General features: G+C 44.3%; 1 protein-coding gene across 2 annotated transcripts in view; it reads right to left on the bottom strand.

Annotated features, from left to right (window-relative positions):
- Positions 1 to 14,642, bottom strand: part of LOC122934099 (interleukin 1 receptor accessory protein) — a 269,414-nt gene that overhangs the window by 110,564 nt on the left and 144,208 nt on the right. For both annotated transcript variants that reach the window (XM_044289289.1, XM_044289290.1), the window contains one exon: positions 14,341 to 14,405. In XM_044289289.1, coding sequence (XP_044145224.1) covers positions 14,341 to 14,405 — 65 coding nt within the window. The remainder of the gene's footprint in view (positions 1 to 14,340; positions 14,406 to 14,642) is intronic.

Here is a 14,642-nt window from a genome sequence, read left to right as displayed (position 1 = left end):
TTCAGCTTTAAAAGGGAAATGGAACATTGTGCAGGTGAATATCTCAAAGATCATCTAATCGGGAACCTTCCCCCTTATTATACTACATCCATAAAGATAGTGAAAACGCTAAACAACTTCCTGCTTCCCTATAAACAAATTAATAGACGTCATCCCATGACTAATGCAGAAACTAAAAATCAGACACCTTGAGGGTCCATTCACACGTCCGTAGTGTATTGCGGATCCGCAATACAACAGAACGGCACCCCCATAGAACTGCCTATTCTTGACCGCTATTGCGGACAAGTATAGGGCATGTTCTATTTTTTTCCCGAGCCGCGGACTGGAAGTTCGTGGCCACGCTCCGGAAATGTGGATGCGGACAGCACACTGTTTGTCCATGACTATACCGGTATTATGGGTAGTGCGGTGGAACTACTACACCAACCAACTGGTTTGACTTAAGGCTAGTTCTAAAAATGTTATCCTGCTATACAGGAGTAGACAAACAACACACCTTTACAGGGTACTAGCAAGCTAGACAACCTAAAGTTTAGGCGCATGCGCGAGATTACGGCGCACCATCGGCGATGAGGGGAGTGAATAATTAGCAGTGGGAGGCGCTGGGCTACGAGATCAGGGGCGCCTCTGGGCACAAACAGCCGGAGGGACAGCCCCTTGGGCACGTTAGGAAGGTAATTAGCATATAAATAAAACCAATTTTTATAAAAAATGAATGGACAGGTGGGGGTAAAACTAGTATATTTTTAAAGGGGTTGTCCAGGTTCAGAGCTGAACCTGGACAGCCCTCCATTTTCACCCCAGCAGCCCCCCTGACATGAGCATCGGAGCAGTTCATGCTCCGATGCTCTCCTTTGCCCTGCGCTAAATCGCGCAGGGCAAAGGCATTTTTCTGAGTTCCGGTGACATACCGGGCTCTCTATGGGGCTGACAAGCAGCCCGGTGACGTCACCGGCACTGATGGGCGGGATTTGGCTCTGCCCTAGCCAGTAAAACGGCTAGGGCAGAGCTAAAGCCCGCCCCTCAGAGCCGGTGACGTCACCGAACACACTGCTGGGCGGAAGTTACCGCCCGGCAGTGTGTTATTGAAAACACAAGAGCCCGTGCCCTGCGCGATCTAGCGCAGGGCACTGGAGCGCATCGGAGCATGAGATGCTCCGATGCCAGGCTCAGGGGGGCTGCCGGGGTGAAAATAAGGGTATGTCCGGGTTCAGCTCTGAACCCGGACAACCCCTTTAATTAGATAATGGAGACTGATAACATGATATGAACAGCTCTATATCGAAAATCCTGCTGATAGAATCCCTTTAAGGATGATTACGGTATCTGCTATTTATTTTCATCAGCTCTTGCTCCTTAGCTGTTCTTTAAAAAATATTTTTTCACGCACAGTGTACACCGCAAAAAAATAAGTAAAAAAATTGATTAAAAACGTGCAATTTTTAATCGGCTTGCCGCCCCCCCCCCCAAAAAAAAATACAAATAAAATAAAATAAATTGAATGACCATGATCAAGCCCTCATTCAGCTTTCTGGACGGAACTTTGGTTTTGATTAAGGCTGTCATAAAACGGCGGTGCACTGAACATTTAGATTTTTTCAAAAGTAGTAAAACAAAATGAAAACTGTACAAATCTGGTATCACCGTAATTGTATTGACCTGCAGGATAAAGATGTCATATTCATTTTTAACGCACAAGGAACGCAGTAATATCAACACGCAAAAAAACTGGAATTACAGATATTTTTTTTTCCTGTTTTCTAATACAAGACATGGTAAAATTAATAGTGCCTTTAAAATATACAACTTGTCCCGCAAAATATAAGGCCTCATATGGCTGGGTCAATGAAATATGGATGAAAAATTGAAAATGCAAAAATGAAAATTGGTCTTAGTCATGAAGGGGTTAAGGTTTGAACGACAACCCTTTAGATGCGCAGAGCATCATGTCAGTGCGATCGTGTAAGGCCTCATGCACACGACCGTTGTGTGCATCCATGGCCGTTGTGCCGTTTTCATTTTTTTCAATGGGTCCGTGGAATAATCGGAAAATGCACCGTTTTGCAGCCGAGACCGTGATCCGTGTATCCTGTCCATCAAAAAAATATGACCTGTCCTATTTTTTTGACGGACAACGGTTCACGGACCCATTCAAGTCAATGGGTCCGTGAAAGAACACGGATGCACACAAGATTGGCATCAGTGTCCGTGATCCGTGGCCGTATGTTACTTTCATACTGACGGATCCGAAGATCCGTCTGCATAAAAGCTTTTTCAGAGCTGAGTTTTCACTTCGTGAAAACTCAGATCCGACAGTATATTCTAACACAGAGGCGTTCCCATGGTGATGGGGACGCTTCTAGTTAGAATATACAACGAACTGTGTACATGACTGCCCTCTGCTGCCTGGCAGCACCCGATCTCTTACAGGGGGCCGTGATCCGTACAATTAACCCCTCAGGTGCTGCACCTGAAGGGGTTAATTGTGCGTATCATAGCCCCCTGTAAGAGATCCGGGGCTGCCAGGCAGCAGGGGGCAGACCCCCTCCCTCCCCAGTTTTAATTTCATTGGTGGCCCAGTGCGCCCCCCCCGGCCCCCCCTCCCTCCCTCTATTGTAATAATAGCATTGGTGGCACAGTGTGCGGCCCCCCTCCCTCCCTCTATTGCATTAACATTGGTGGCAGTGTGTGCCCCCCCCTTCCTCCCTCTATTCTTTTAATACGCTACTGCAGTCCTGGTTGCCATGGTTACTTAGCCTTAGCAATAGTAGAAGCATCATACTTACCTGCTGGCTGCTGCGATGTCTATGTCCGGCCGGGAGCTCCTCCTACTGGTAAGTGACAGCAATGCGCCGCACAGACCTGTCACTTACCAGTAGGAGGAGCTCCCGGCCGGACACAGACATCGCAGCAGCCAGCAGCCAGCAGCCAGGTAAGTATGATGCTTCTACTCCGCTGCCACCAATGATCGGGGGGGGGGGGGGGAGAGGGGAGGCTGCACACTGCCACCAATGTATTAAAACAATAGAGGGAGGAAGGGGAGGGGCAGGGGGGGGCGCACACTGCCACCAATGCTATTATTACAATAGAGGGAGGGAGGGGGGCGCACACTGGCCACCAATGCTATTATTACAATAGAGGGAGAGAGGGGAGGGGGGGCGGGCTGCACTGGCCACCAATGATATTCAAACTGGGGAGAGGGGGTTTGCCCCCTGCTGCCTGGCAGCCCCTGATCTCTTACAGGGGGCTATGATACGCACAATTAACCCCTTCAGGAGCGGCACCTGAGGGGTTAATTGTGCTGATCACGGCCCCCTGTAAGAGATCGGGTGCTGCCAGGCAGCAGGGGGCAGTCATGTACACAGTTTGTAGTATATTCTAACTAGAAGCGTCCCCATCACCATGGGAACGCCTCTGTGTTAGAATATACTGTCGGATATGAGTTTTCACGATGTAACTCAAATCCGACAGTATATTCTAACATAGAGGCGTTCCCATGGTGATGGGGACGCTTCAAGTTAAAATATACCATCGGATTGGAGAAAACTCTGATCAGTTGGTAAAAAGGGACTCCAGACTTTACATTGAAAGTCAATGGGGACGGATCTGTTTGCAATTGCACCATATTGTGTCAACGTCAAACGGATCCATCCCCATTGACTTGCATTGTAATTCAGGACGGATCCGTTTGGCTCCGCACGGCCAGGCGGACACAAAACGACTTTTTTTTCATGTCCGTGGATCCTCCAAAAATCAAGGAAGACCCACGGACGAAAAAACGGTCACGGATCACGGACCAACGGAACCCCGTTTTGTGGACAGTGAAAAAAATACTGTCGTGTGCATGAGGCCTAAGGCAAACAGTTTCACTTCCACTCAGTGAGGAATCGCCTGTGCTATAAATGACACCTGTTCACACTCGTGGAATTCTGAACGATGATCAATGATTTACCGTAGTTGTCTGCATCAGCCATCGCAAGGACGACAAACTAAACGATCGTTCAATGCTATTATATTACTAGATAATTGATCACTTTCACTTGATTTCACGATTTTTCTATGATCTACTCATGTAGTCTGAGAGACCACCTATCTCATTGGTTCTCTCTCTCCTCCCTGCCGATCTTCTCATCAGGTTGAATTTCCCTACAGCAAGAGCAGAATGCTTATAAATGGAGATGAGCGAAGTCCTAAAAACTTTGATTTGGCTGCTTCGCCAAATTTCACAAAGAAATTTGCTTTGTGACAAATTACTTCATTACGAAGCTCATTTCTTTGTGAGTAGTCGGTGCAATGACAAAGAAAGGCGATTGGGCCCCCCCTTCATTTAACCCCTCAGATGCCGCATTCATCGCTGATTGTGGCATCTGAGATGACCATTGAGGGCTGGTATTTTTTTTAAAATTAAATACTCACCTTAACCGTTTGATCACGAAGAGTCCTCCGGGGCAATCTTGCGTGAAGATCTAGCGGAAAAATCTTGTGCGGTGCATGATGACATCATCATGCTGCCCGGCGTGGTGATGTCATACGTCCCCGTGCACAAGATTTTGCGCGGGATCTTCAATCAAGATGGCCGTGGAGGACTCTTCGTGCGCAAATGGATAACGCCAGTATGATTTATTTTTGTTTTACCGCTATTTTAGGGAAAATGTATTTGCTACCATGAAGTATGAGGAAATTCGGCTTCACGGCGAATTGCATTTTCCCTGATGTTCGGATTGAAGTCCACTTTGCTAAATAAATACTGAAATGAACCTTAGCCGGGGGGAGGTTGGAGGATCGCTTTAATAACACTGCGCAATTTCTTACAATAATTATTTTCCAATTATATATAGAGCTAAAAGATTCACTAAGTTGTACAGGTCATGAACAAGTGGGTCACTAGTCTAATAATTCTGCTATTTAAAGCATATTCAGTGTAGAGCCTAATTAAATGTAAGTCGAGTAACCTTAGTAGGTTTTTGAAAAAATAAACGTTCTTCGTAATCGGTTCTTTTCAAACTTACAAAACCGCTGCCAGCGATCCTGGCATGTCTGTGTTAGTAATTACTTTCATTCCCAATGTAATAACGATTTTCTAGCATCTTTTCTTACAAGTCTATTTTGTTCTGTTCCTCAGTTATTGCTACTAGAATTGCATTAATGAATCTGCAGCTAAATGTTACCAGTTGGGGGGTGTCCTTGTACAGTCTCACACTGGCAGCAATGATTGGACAGTGTCAGCCTGTGCAGGGACACCCCCTTACCAGTAACACCCAGTGGCAGATTTATTAATAAACTTTTAGGCCTCTTCCATGGGAGAGCGAGAATTACAGAATGTTCTATATTCTGCATTTTTCACGCAGTGGTGGCCTCAGAGAAGTAAATAGGGCTTCAGAGAAAAATGCCTTGCATCCGTATATAATTCGGATACAATGCGTTTTTCACTGATGGTTGCTAGGAGATTGTTCTGCCTCCAGCAGAGAGAAATTCATTTCAGTTCACATCTATTTCATTTCAAATTTATTCTGCTGCAATTTCTGTATTCCTGTAGTTATTACCGTATTTTTCGCCCATAAGACGCAGGAGGAAAATAAGAAAAAAAATATTTTGAACCAAAAGGTGTGTTTTTGGTGGGCTTTGAACTAATGGTGGCCTGTAAATGACACTATTATGGGGGATCTGTGGATGATGCACTGTTATGGGGGTCTGTGGCTGACACTATTATGGGGGATCTGTGGCTGACACCCTTATGGGGGTCTGTGGCTGACACTGTTATGGGGGTCTGTTGATGGCAATGTTATGGGGGCATCTGTGGATGGCACTGTTATGGGGGCATCTGTGGATGGCATGACACTGCTATGGTGGGGAATCTGTGGATGACAGATAAATAGCATCCTATGCTATGTGTCATCCACAGATCCCCCCCATAACAGTGTCCCTGTGTATTGTCAATGACCCCCAATACAGGGGGTGGGGGCTGGCATCTACTGTATTTTTGTAATGGCAGCGGGGACCAGTGCAGTCATTGTATTCTATTGCACCGGGCCCCGCTCACTGTACTCATCGTATCTAACTGCAGGCAATGTTTAACTATAGAATATCTTCAATCCAGCAGCCTGTACTTACGTCCATAGCAGGCAGGAGGCTAGGCGGGTACTGGCAGCGTAACTCACTACGTCACGCGCCCGCGCAGACTGCTTCAGTCATATAGTGAGTTACGCTGCCAGTGCCCGCCCAGCGTTCTGCCTGCTATGGACGTAAGTACAGGCTGCTGGATTAAAGATATTCTATAGTTAAACATTGCTTGCAGTTAGATATGATAGTACAGTGAGCAGGGCCCAATGCAATAGAATACAGTAACTGCACCGGCCCTACTGCCATTACAAAACAAAATGCCAGCCCCTCCTCGCTGATACACCTTCGACCGCGCTGTGCAACATGCGGTCGGCGGTGTATCAGTGTAAAACAGCAGCATTCACCCCATAAGACGCACTGCCATTTCGCCCCCACTTTTGGGGGTGGGGAAGTGCGTCTTATAGGGCAAAAATACGGTAGTTAACAGCACCATCTAGCGGTGGTAAAAATGTATTGCACCTTGTTTTCTTGTTAATAAAGATTATTGCTTTGTGGGAGGTGCTAGGCATTGTGGGTAGTGCAAGGTGTTCTGGGAAGGAGAAGCCATAGTCTTTAGACTACAGGACATCAGCAGAGCTGTCCCTTGCAGTTCTCCTTCTAAAACTCCACCATCTTTGTGCAGGTATATCTGGTGAGTGACAAACAGGAGCACCCCGGCACTTTAAGCAATCAAGCAGCGGAGAGGAGAAGGGGCCGGCACTCCGAGAACACGTGGGACGCCGAGATCAGCAAGGCAAACATACACACTAAAGATACCGCGATCCATGCTTGCTCTAAATGACAGAACACCTCTGGACATATACAAGCCCCAAAATTTACTAATACTGTTGATTAAGGATTAAGGACTGTCCTAGTATAGACATTATATTTGACAAAGGATTGCTATGCATATTTTGAACGGACTCTGAGGAGGATACAGTGTACAACCATAGAGATACAAGTACAACTGATACTGAGCCAGATATTGACACTAATTACTACCTAAAGTTACTTATACGGATTACACTGGATAACATTGTCAATTGTTACTTGTGTAATATAACAACACATACTCTATGTTTCAACAAACCTCTACTGAGTACTTGGAGTAACTAACGGCAATTATAACGCAGCAGGCCGATTTGTGCCTAAACATTAGGATACACACTGATAAACTTTTCTTTTTTTCTATGTATCCAGTAAAAGTCTTCTGTATTCAGCAGGAATTTCTTGTACTCAGCAAAAATCTCTTGTACTTAGCAAAACATTCGACTATGTGTATTGTGATGGTAATGTACTCTATCTATATCCTTATAAATTATTATTGATCACCTGGAAACACTACTGGCAATTACAACACTATAGGCAGATTCTGTGCCAAAAATAAGGATATAGACAGACAAATAGCTGGATCTTTTTTATTTTTATTATTATTATTTTTTACAAACACGTCTTTTATATATGCTTTTAAATAATTTTGTACATTAAGAAATATCATATATAAATAAACCCGTTTTGAAAAAAATACCTTTAGACAAACATGTTTTTTTTTCTATATAAACCACCAGATTTAAGAGTGCCCTTCTTTCCTATATCATTTCTTCTTGCAACTGTTATTGGTAGGGTTATCCAATTTGAGGTTGCAGAAAATCACCTCCCACAGCTGTGAGTTAATGGAAGCCTTCTAACCCCAAGGCCATTCAAGTGATCTAAAGGACTTGGATCTTAGCACCTACTCCCTTCGAATGCAACGGAGCCTCGGTTTGCTCTGGGATTAAAAGCGAACCTTTCACCACATTTTCACTTTATAAACTATCAACAGTACCTTATAGATTATCGTGAGTGTGTAGTTATCCATGTTAGCCCCGCTCTCCTGCGCTGTTTATTCATAAAAAAATCTTCTTATAAAGTTCAAATTTCTTGCTCAAACAGTCAAGCAACAAGTCAAGGGGGTAGCCCTTCCCTCTCCTCTGGCCGTACCGCCCCTGCCCTAACACCGCCTCTATGCCTTTTAATTGACAGCCGGCTCAGTCGCCGGGACGGCGCTTCTGAATCCTGCGCATGCGCCGTCCGCCTCAATCGCCGCTCGTTCCCGTCTTTCGGGCGTACACAAGCGCGACCATGTAACAGAATCGCGCATGCGCCGTACGCGATGCCTGCCTGTCTGCTCTCACTCCCGTGCGCGCGCTCCACTATCTTCAGGCTCCAAGTGCCCCACGTGATCACTGAAGTCTACAGTGATAACGTGGGGCACTTGGAGCCTGAAGATAGTGGAGCGCGCGCATGGGAGTGAGAGCAGACAGGCAGGCATCGCGTACGGCGCATGCGCGATTCTGTTACATGGTCGCGCTTGTGTACGCCCGAAAGACGGGAACGAGGATTCAGAAGCGCCGTCCCGGCGACTGAGCCGGCTGTCAATTAAAAGGCATAGAGGCAGGGGTGCCTGATCTGTCCAAATATTATTGGGCAGCCCAGCTACGATATGTCACGGCCTGGGCTTCTCTACACCCGTACTCTGTCTGGGCCCAGATAGAAAGACTCTGGCTAGCCCCGATTCATCCCAACTCTATGCTATGGTCGGGATCTCATGGCACCCTGCCCAATAGGGATCTTTTAGGACCCATGGCCTGCACTAGATCCATATGGCACCTGTGTAGTAATCGGTTCCCTCTAGTGTCTACCCACTCCGCCATGACCTCCTTTCTATATCACCCTAACCTCCCCGCTAGTCTTACTACATCCACGACGAGACCATGGTTCCAACGAGGGGTGTTTAGGTTTGCAGATATTGTAGATCCCTTCACTAGGGAGCTTTTGTCGTTTTCGACCCTCCAGAATAAATATGATCTCCCCCCCTCCTCCAATTACTTTTATATCCAAATCAGTCATTTTGCCCGGTCCATTTTCTCGGGGGTTACCGTCTCCCTCCCGACTGCCTTTGAACGCCTTTGTAGGGAAGGGGTACATGCGAAGGGTTTGATTTCTGGAATCTATTCCATGTTACTGTGCCCCTTTCCTGATCGGGTCCAACGGCACTCCTACATGGTTCGGTGGGAGGAATACCTGGGGATGACTCTGCCGGACACACTGTGGCGCCTTGTATGGAGGAGGGCAGCGAAATCCTCACTGGCGGTTCTACACCAGGAAAACCAGTATAAAATTTTGATGCATTGGTACCACACTCCTGACCTCCTTCATAGAATGAATCCGGTAGTTCCGAGTGTATGCTGGAGGTGTGGGTTACATAGGGGTACACTGCCTCATATCTATTGGGACTGCCCCAAGATACGCCCCTACTGGATTGGAGTGGGCACCCTTCTAAGTGATATTTTTGTGGTGGAGATCCAGCCTGACCCTATGTCCTTCCTGCTCAATGTGGTACCTCGTCAAATTAAAAAACACACACTTAAGTTGCTACTAATGATACTTACAGCAGCCCGTTGTCTAATCTCTCGATGTTGGAAAAGCTCCGAACCGCCCAGGGTTTCTGATTTGTACGCTAGGGTGACGGAAGTCCGAACCCTGGAATACGGCTATGTTTCAGGACAAAATTGCTCTCTTCAATGCCATATGGGATCCCTGGGACGTTTACTGGGCTACGAGACATCCTTAGAGAGCTACTGAGATTAGGGTATCTTCCCCCCCCCCCCTTTTGTGTCTTTGTTCTTGTCGTTACCCTTGTCCTGTTATTATTCAGTGGTCCTATAATGGACTAATTAAAGATAGACGCAGTATATTTTTTTTTTTTTTCATCTGTGCGCTTTATTGTTATATTAATGATTGACATTCCTCTTTAACTTGTGGAATATTACTGAATGTTATTACTGCCTAGGTTACTGTGAATTTGGTGCTTCGTATGTTGTGCCTCATGTCTTGTACTAATGTGCATAGATCTGTTGTGAATATGCTTTGTCATTTCTTCATTCTTTAATAAATATACAATTATATAAAAAAAAAAAAAAGGCATAGAGGCGGCGTTAGGGCAGGGGCGGTACGGCCAGAGGAGAGGGAAGGGCTACCCCCTTGACTTGTTGCTTGACTGTTTGAGCAAGAAATTTGAACTTTATAAGAAGATTTTTTTATGAATAAACAGCGCAGGAGAGCGGGACTAACATGGATAACTACACACTCAAGATAATCTATAAGGTACTGTTGATGGTTTATAAAGTGAAAATGTGGTGAAAGGTTCGCTTTAAAGGCAGACACATTCACCTTCCAAATCAGCAAGGAAGAAAAGCCCTTCACACGCAGAGGAGTCCTGTCCACAGCTTATATTATCCTCTGGCATTCAAAGCACCTGTTACCATCCAAGATAAGATGATGTTAAGAGACTTCACCACAGAGACGTCTGATTGGGTTGTTCCGCTTTCCACGGAGAGAAAGGGCCTGTGGACAGGTTGGAAGAAGTCTCTCAAAGCTTTGACCAGCCTTCATGTAGCAAGACCATATGCTTCCATGCCATCTACTGAAGTCAAGAGGCAAAGACTATATATCTTCTGCGATGGTTTAGTCAAGGCAATTGCTGCCGTAGCTACAGACCATTCATGTCAAAGAACAATGCCATATAGGATTTGTCATGAGACAGACCAAACTGGCGCCACTCCGCGAACACATGATACCCAGATTGGAGCTCTGCGCTGCTGTGCTTGCAGTGGAGTTGGCTGAACTTATAACTTCTCGAATGAACTTGGAAATCGAGGAAGTAGAGTTTTACATGGACAGCAAGGTCTATGATATATCTGCAACAAAACCAGATGCTTTTATGTCTATGTCTGCAATCGGGTGCTAAGGATCCGGAGATCCACTTGTCCTAAACAGTAGCACTACTTGCCCATACAGCATAATCCTGCGGACCACGCGACTAGATACGTAGCACCGAGCCACCTTAAAGACACAGCATGGTTTACGGGTCCTGCGTTCCTGTACTGTTCAACATCTTGTAACATCGGATCCGACACATTAGAATTGGTAGACCCAGATACAGATGAAGAAATACGACCTGAAGTATCTGCTCTACGCACAGTGACTTCGAACCACTGTCTCAAATCCCATTGCTTCAACAGGTTCTCCACCTGGAGGTTGCTATTTTGTACTATAGCCTGTATAGTTTATACAGCTCAGACATTACCTGTAAGACAAAAGCCCTGCAAAGGTTGGCATCACTGCGAACATGCCTGTTCCTTGCAGTTCTCCTTCTTAAACTCCACCATCCTTGTGGAAGTATATCTGGTGCGTGAGATCTACCTTGTTTCAGGGACATTATATTATGCAGAGCTGTTTAGCTAGGTATAAGTGTCACTCAGGGAGTTATTTCTGTTAGCTAGACATGTAGTTCTATGTATAGGCAGCCATTTTGGACATTTGCTTTCTCTGTCAATGTTTTATTGTACACGCTATTCTATATGTTTTACTTACACAAGCCATTCATATTCTTGTAGTTTTACCAATTCACAATCCTGCCGACCAATAAACAAGTTAGACTACTGAAAACAGTCCTCTTATTTGGAAGACAGGAATGGTTTAAAGTGAATGTCAGACTGCACACTGTGTTAACGTGTATGAAGACAGAATAGAGATGTTGTTTGTAAATCTTCAGGTGGTCTCTGCAGAAATTGCGCTCCCCTGTCTTTTCTGGACTGAGTGCAGCATAGGGTCACAATGCGCGCACTAGGTCCTTACACAGTACGCGATAAGGACAGCCCAGGGAGGTAGAGTACAGGAGGTGTTCGCAGCTCTTCACTCCCCTCTCTTAGCACCTAATGCATACTAATGAGCGTTTCCAATTCGCTTTATAAAACACAAGGTCATTTTCCCCTACTTTGGAGGGGAAAAAATGCGTCGTATAAAGCGAAAAAATATACAAAGAACGGGAAAAGACATTGCACATAAAGACAGAATCAAACAACTCACACAATCCCTAGATTAATGTCAGCAAGTTTGTACAGATTATAGGAGATACCTCAAGGGCTGTATTACAGTGGTACACATATAATGCAGAGCTCATACATGAGAGCTAGGAAAGACAGCAGCATCCTTGACACACAGACCCTACACTCAGCATGTATTACTCGGAGGAACACACCCCCATCAGAAAAATTCTGTATAACAAGGGGTCTGAAAATGAATGGATAAAAATTGTAGACTGAAACTTTTTAACTCAAGGTACCACCAATTTATAAAAAAATAAAAAAAACATTTCCTAGTAACAGCCTATAAAACTAGCTGTGTGATTTTCTTTTTATCTATCTGTATTTCTGCCTGAGCGACTGAGTGCAGTATAAAATACTTGTATTATCAGTGGATTGTCAGGATTTAGGTGAAGAACCCACATGTAAATGCTCAGAATCCTCAGCATTTGAACATGGCTGTACTGTGATTGTACAGTATTCCTGATTTTAACAAATGCAATTGAACAAATCTGCTCCCTTTTCACTCATATACCCCCCCCCCCTTTATGTACCTATAGGTGCACAGTCAATAAACTAGTGGCAAAATTAAATATATATATATATATATATATATATACACATATACACACACATATAGATACACCCCTGTAGATATTTTAAAAGGTCTATTGGATCAACTGTAGTAGGATTAAAGGACCCTTTACACGGGCTGATGAATCCACGCTAATGAGCGTTGTCCTTAGTAACGCTCGTTAACGATTATCTGGCGGTGTAATTGTGCCGCCAATTACCTGATGAACTAGTGAAGTTCATCAGGTAATAGATTATTCATCTACTGGTGGCAGATGGTGCTATGAAAACAGCATCTTCTGCCAGCAAACAAATCGTTTCCATGGTTACGACCACCCTGCAATCCATTAGCAGTGGCCATGCTTGCACACTATCGAAAAAATTGCCTCTCTGGTAGCTGGTACCGTGGGAGATCACATAGGCTGGTGCTTTTTCCTATAGTGCGCAAGCTGCTGAATCCAGCTAGCAAAGGAGGTAATATGGACAATCACAATACGTTAGTAAGTGCCTTGTATTAACTTTCTCTACATAATAAATGCTATTTGTTGAAGAGACACAACCCCTTTTTGATATTAAAGGGGTTGTCCATCTTTTATTATGGATAAGTTATCAGTAGCTGATCTCCCACCGATCAGCTGTTTGGCAATAGCCTCGGCACCAGAAGCAGACTGCTACACCAACTTTGTAGTGGACGGAGCCCATGACGGAGCAGCACTGCAGTGACGAAGCTCGGTCTTCAACAAAGTTGGCACAGCCATCTGCATCCAGCACCAGAGCTATTGCCAAACAGCTGATCAGTGGGGGATCAGCTAGTGATGGCCTGTCCTGAGGATAAGTCATCACTTAATAAAAGGTGGACAATCCTTTTAAAGAGTTCAAATTAAAGGGGTGGTCTCTGGAAGACGTGATGGAATGAAGCTTTAAAGGGAACCTGTCACCGGGATTTTGGGTATAGAGCTGAGGACATGGGTTGCTAGATGGCCGCTAGCACATCCGCAATACCCAGTCCCCATAGCTCTGTGTGCTTTTATTGTGTATAAAAACCGATTTGATACATATGCAAATTAAAGTGAGATGAGTCAGAGCTTGAAAATATGACTCTTCTCTGGTCACACAAGTAAGATATGACTCTTATGTTAATTTGCATATGTATCAAATCATTTATTTTTTTACACAATAAAAGCACACAGAGCTATGGGGACTGGATATTGCGGATGTGCTAGCGGCCATCTAGCAACCCATGTCCTCAGCTCTATACACAAAATCCCGGTGACAGGTTCCCTTTAATACTTCCATGTGAATTCTAAAAAAGCAAAAATAAAATGACACATTAGAACAAAAAAAATAAAAATTGGTGTAAGTGAGAAATAACTTCTCAATAGGCAATATTTGATAACACCTCTCCTCCCTCCTCTTCCCCTTTGTCTACCCCTCTCTTTGATTTATTATGACTTTTTGAGCAATTTTTTCATTTTTCTTAGCTATCAACTGTCAGTCTTTTTACTTGTTACCATCTTTACTAATATCTAGATAGGACAATTTATTTGTTACGTCCTTTCTTCTTTGGCCCTCGTGCTACAGGACTGCATATTATTAATCTGATATTGTAAGACCATCATAATGTTGTGTTTTGGACTCACCATGTACATCTGCATTTGGAACCCTAAGGGTTCTTACTTGTATCTTTCGTTTCTCATTATTTCCATATATTTTTAAAGACTCAGAATGCAAAAAAATCCAGTGTTTGATTGTTACTTACCACAAGTGCAGTCCCTTGTGATTGTGATGACCAGTAGACATATCAATATGAAACCGATCTCCATCCTACAGAAAAAATAATAATAATGTAAAGATTTGATAATATAGGATTTTTGTATTAATCACAATAATAATGTTCTGTAACTGCTCAGTGAAAGTACAGGGAATGCTTGCACTTCTTGGACATTGTGTGATGCTAATAAGTTTTTAGAAATGTGCAAAATAGTGTAGATGAAGTCACAGTGACATAGATATACACTGTAAAATCCTAGCTTTGGAGAAATGACAGTTTATCTCCAGCTC

This window comes from Bufo gargarizans, chromosome 4 (assembly GCF_014858855.1).
Source record: "Bufo gargarizans isolate SCDJY-AF-19 chromosome 4, ASM1485885v1, whole genome shotgun sequence".
Lineage (NCBI taxonomy): Eukaryota > Metazoa > Chordata > Amphibia > Anura > Bufonidae > Bufo > Bufo gargarizans.
The sequence above is the reverse complement of the archived record's forward strand: the minus strand, read 5'-3'. Positions and strand labels throughout refer to the sequence as shown.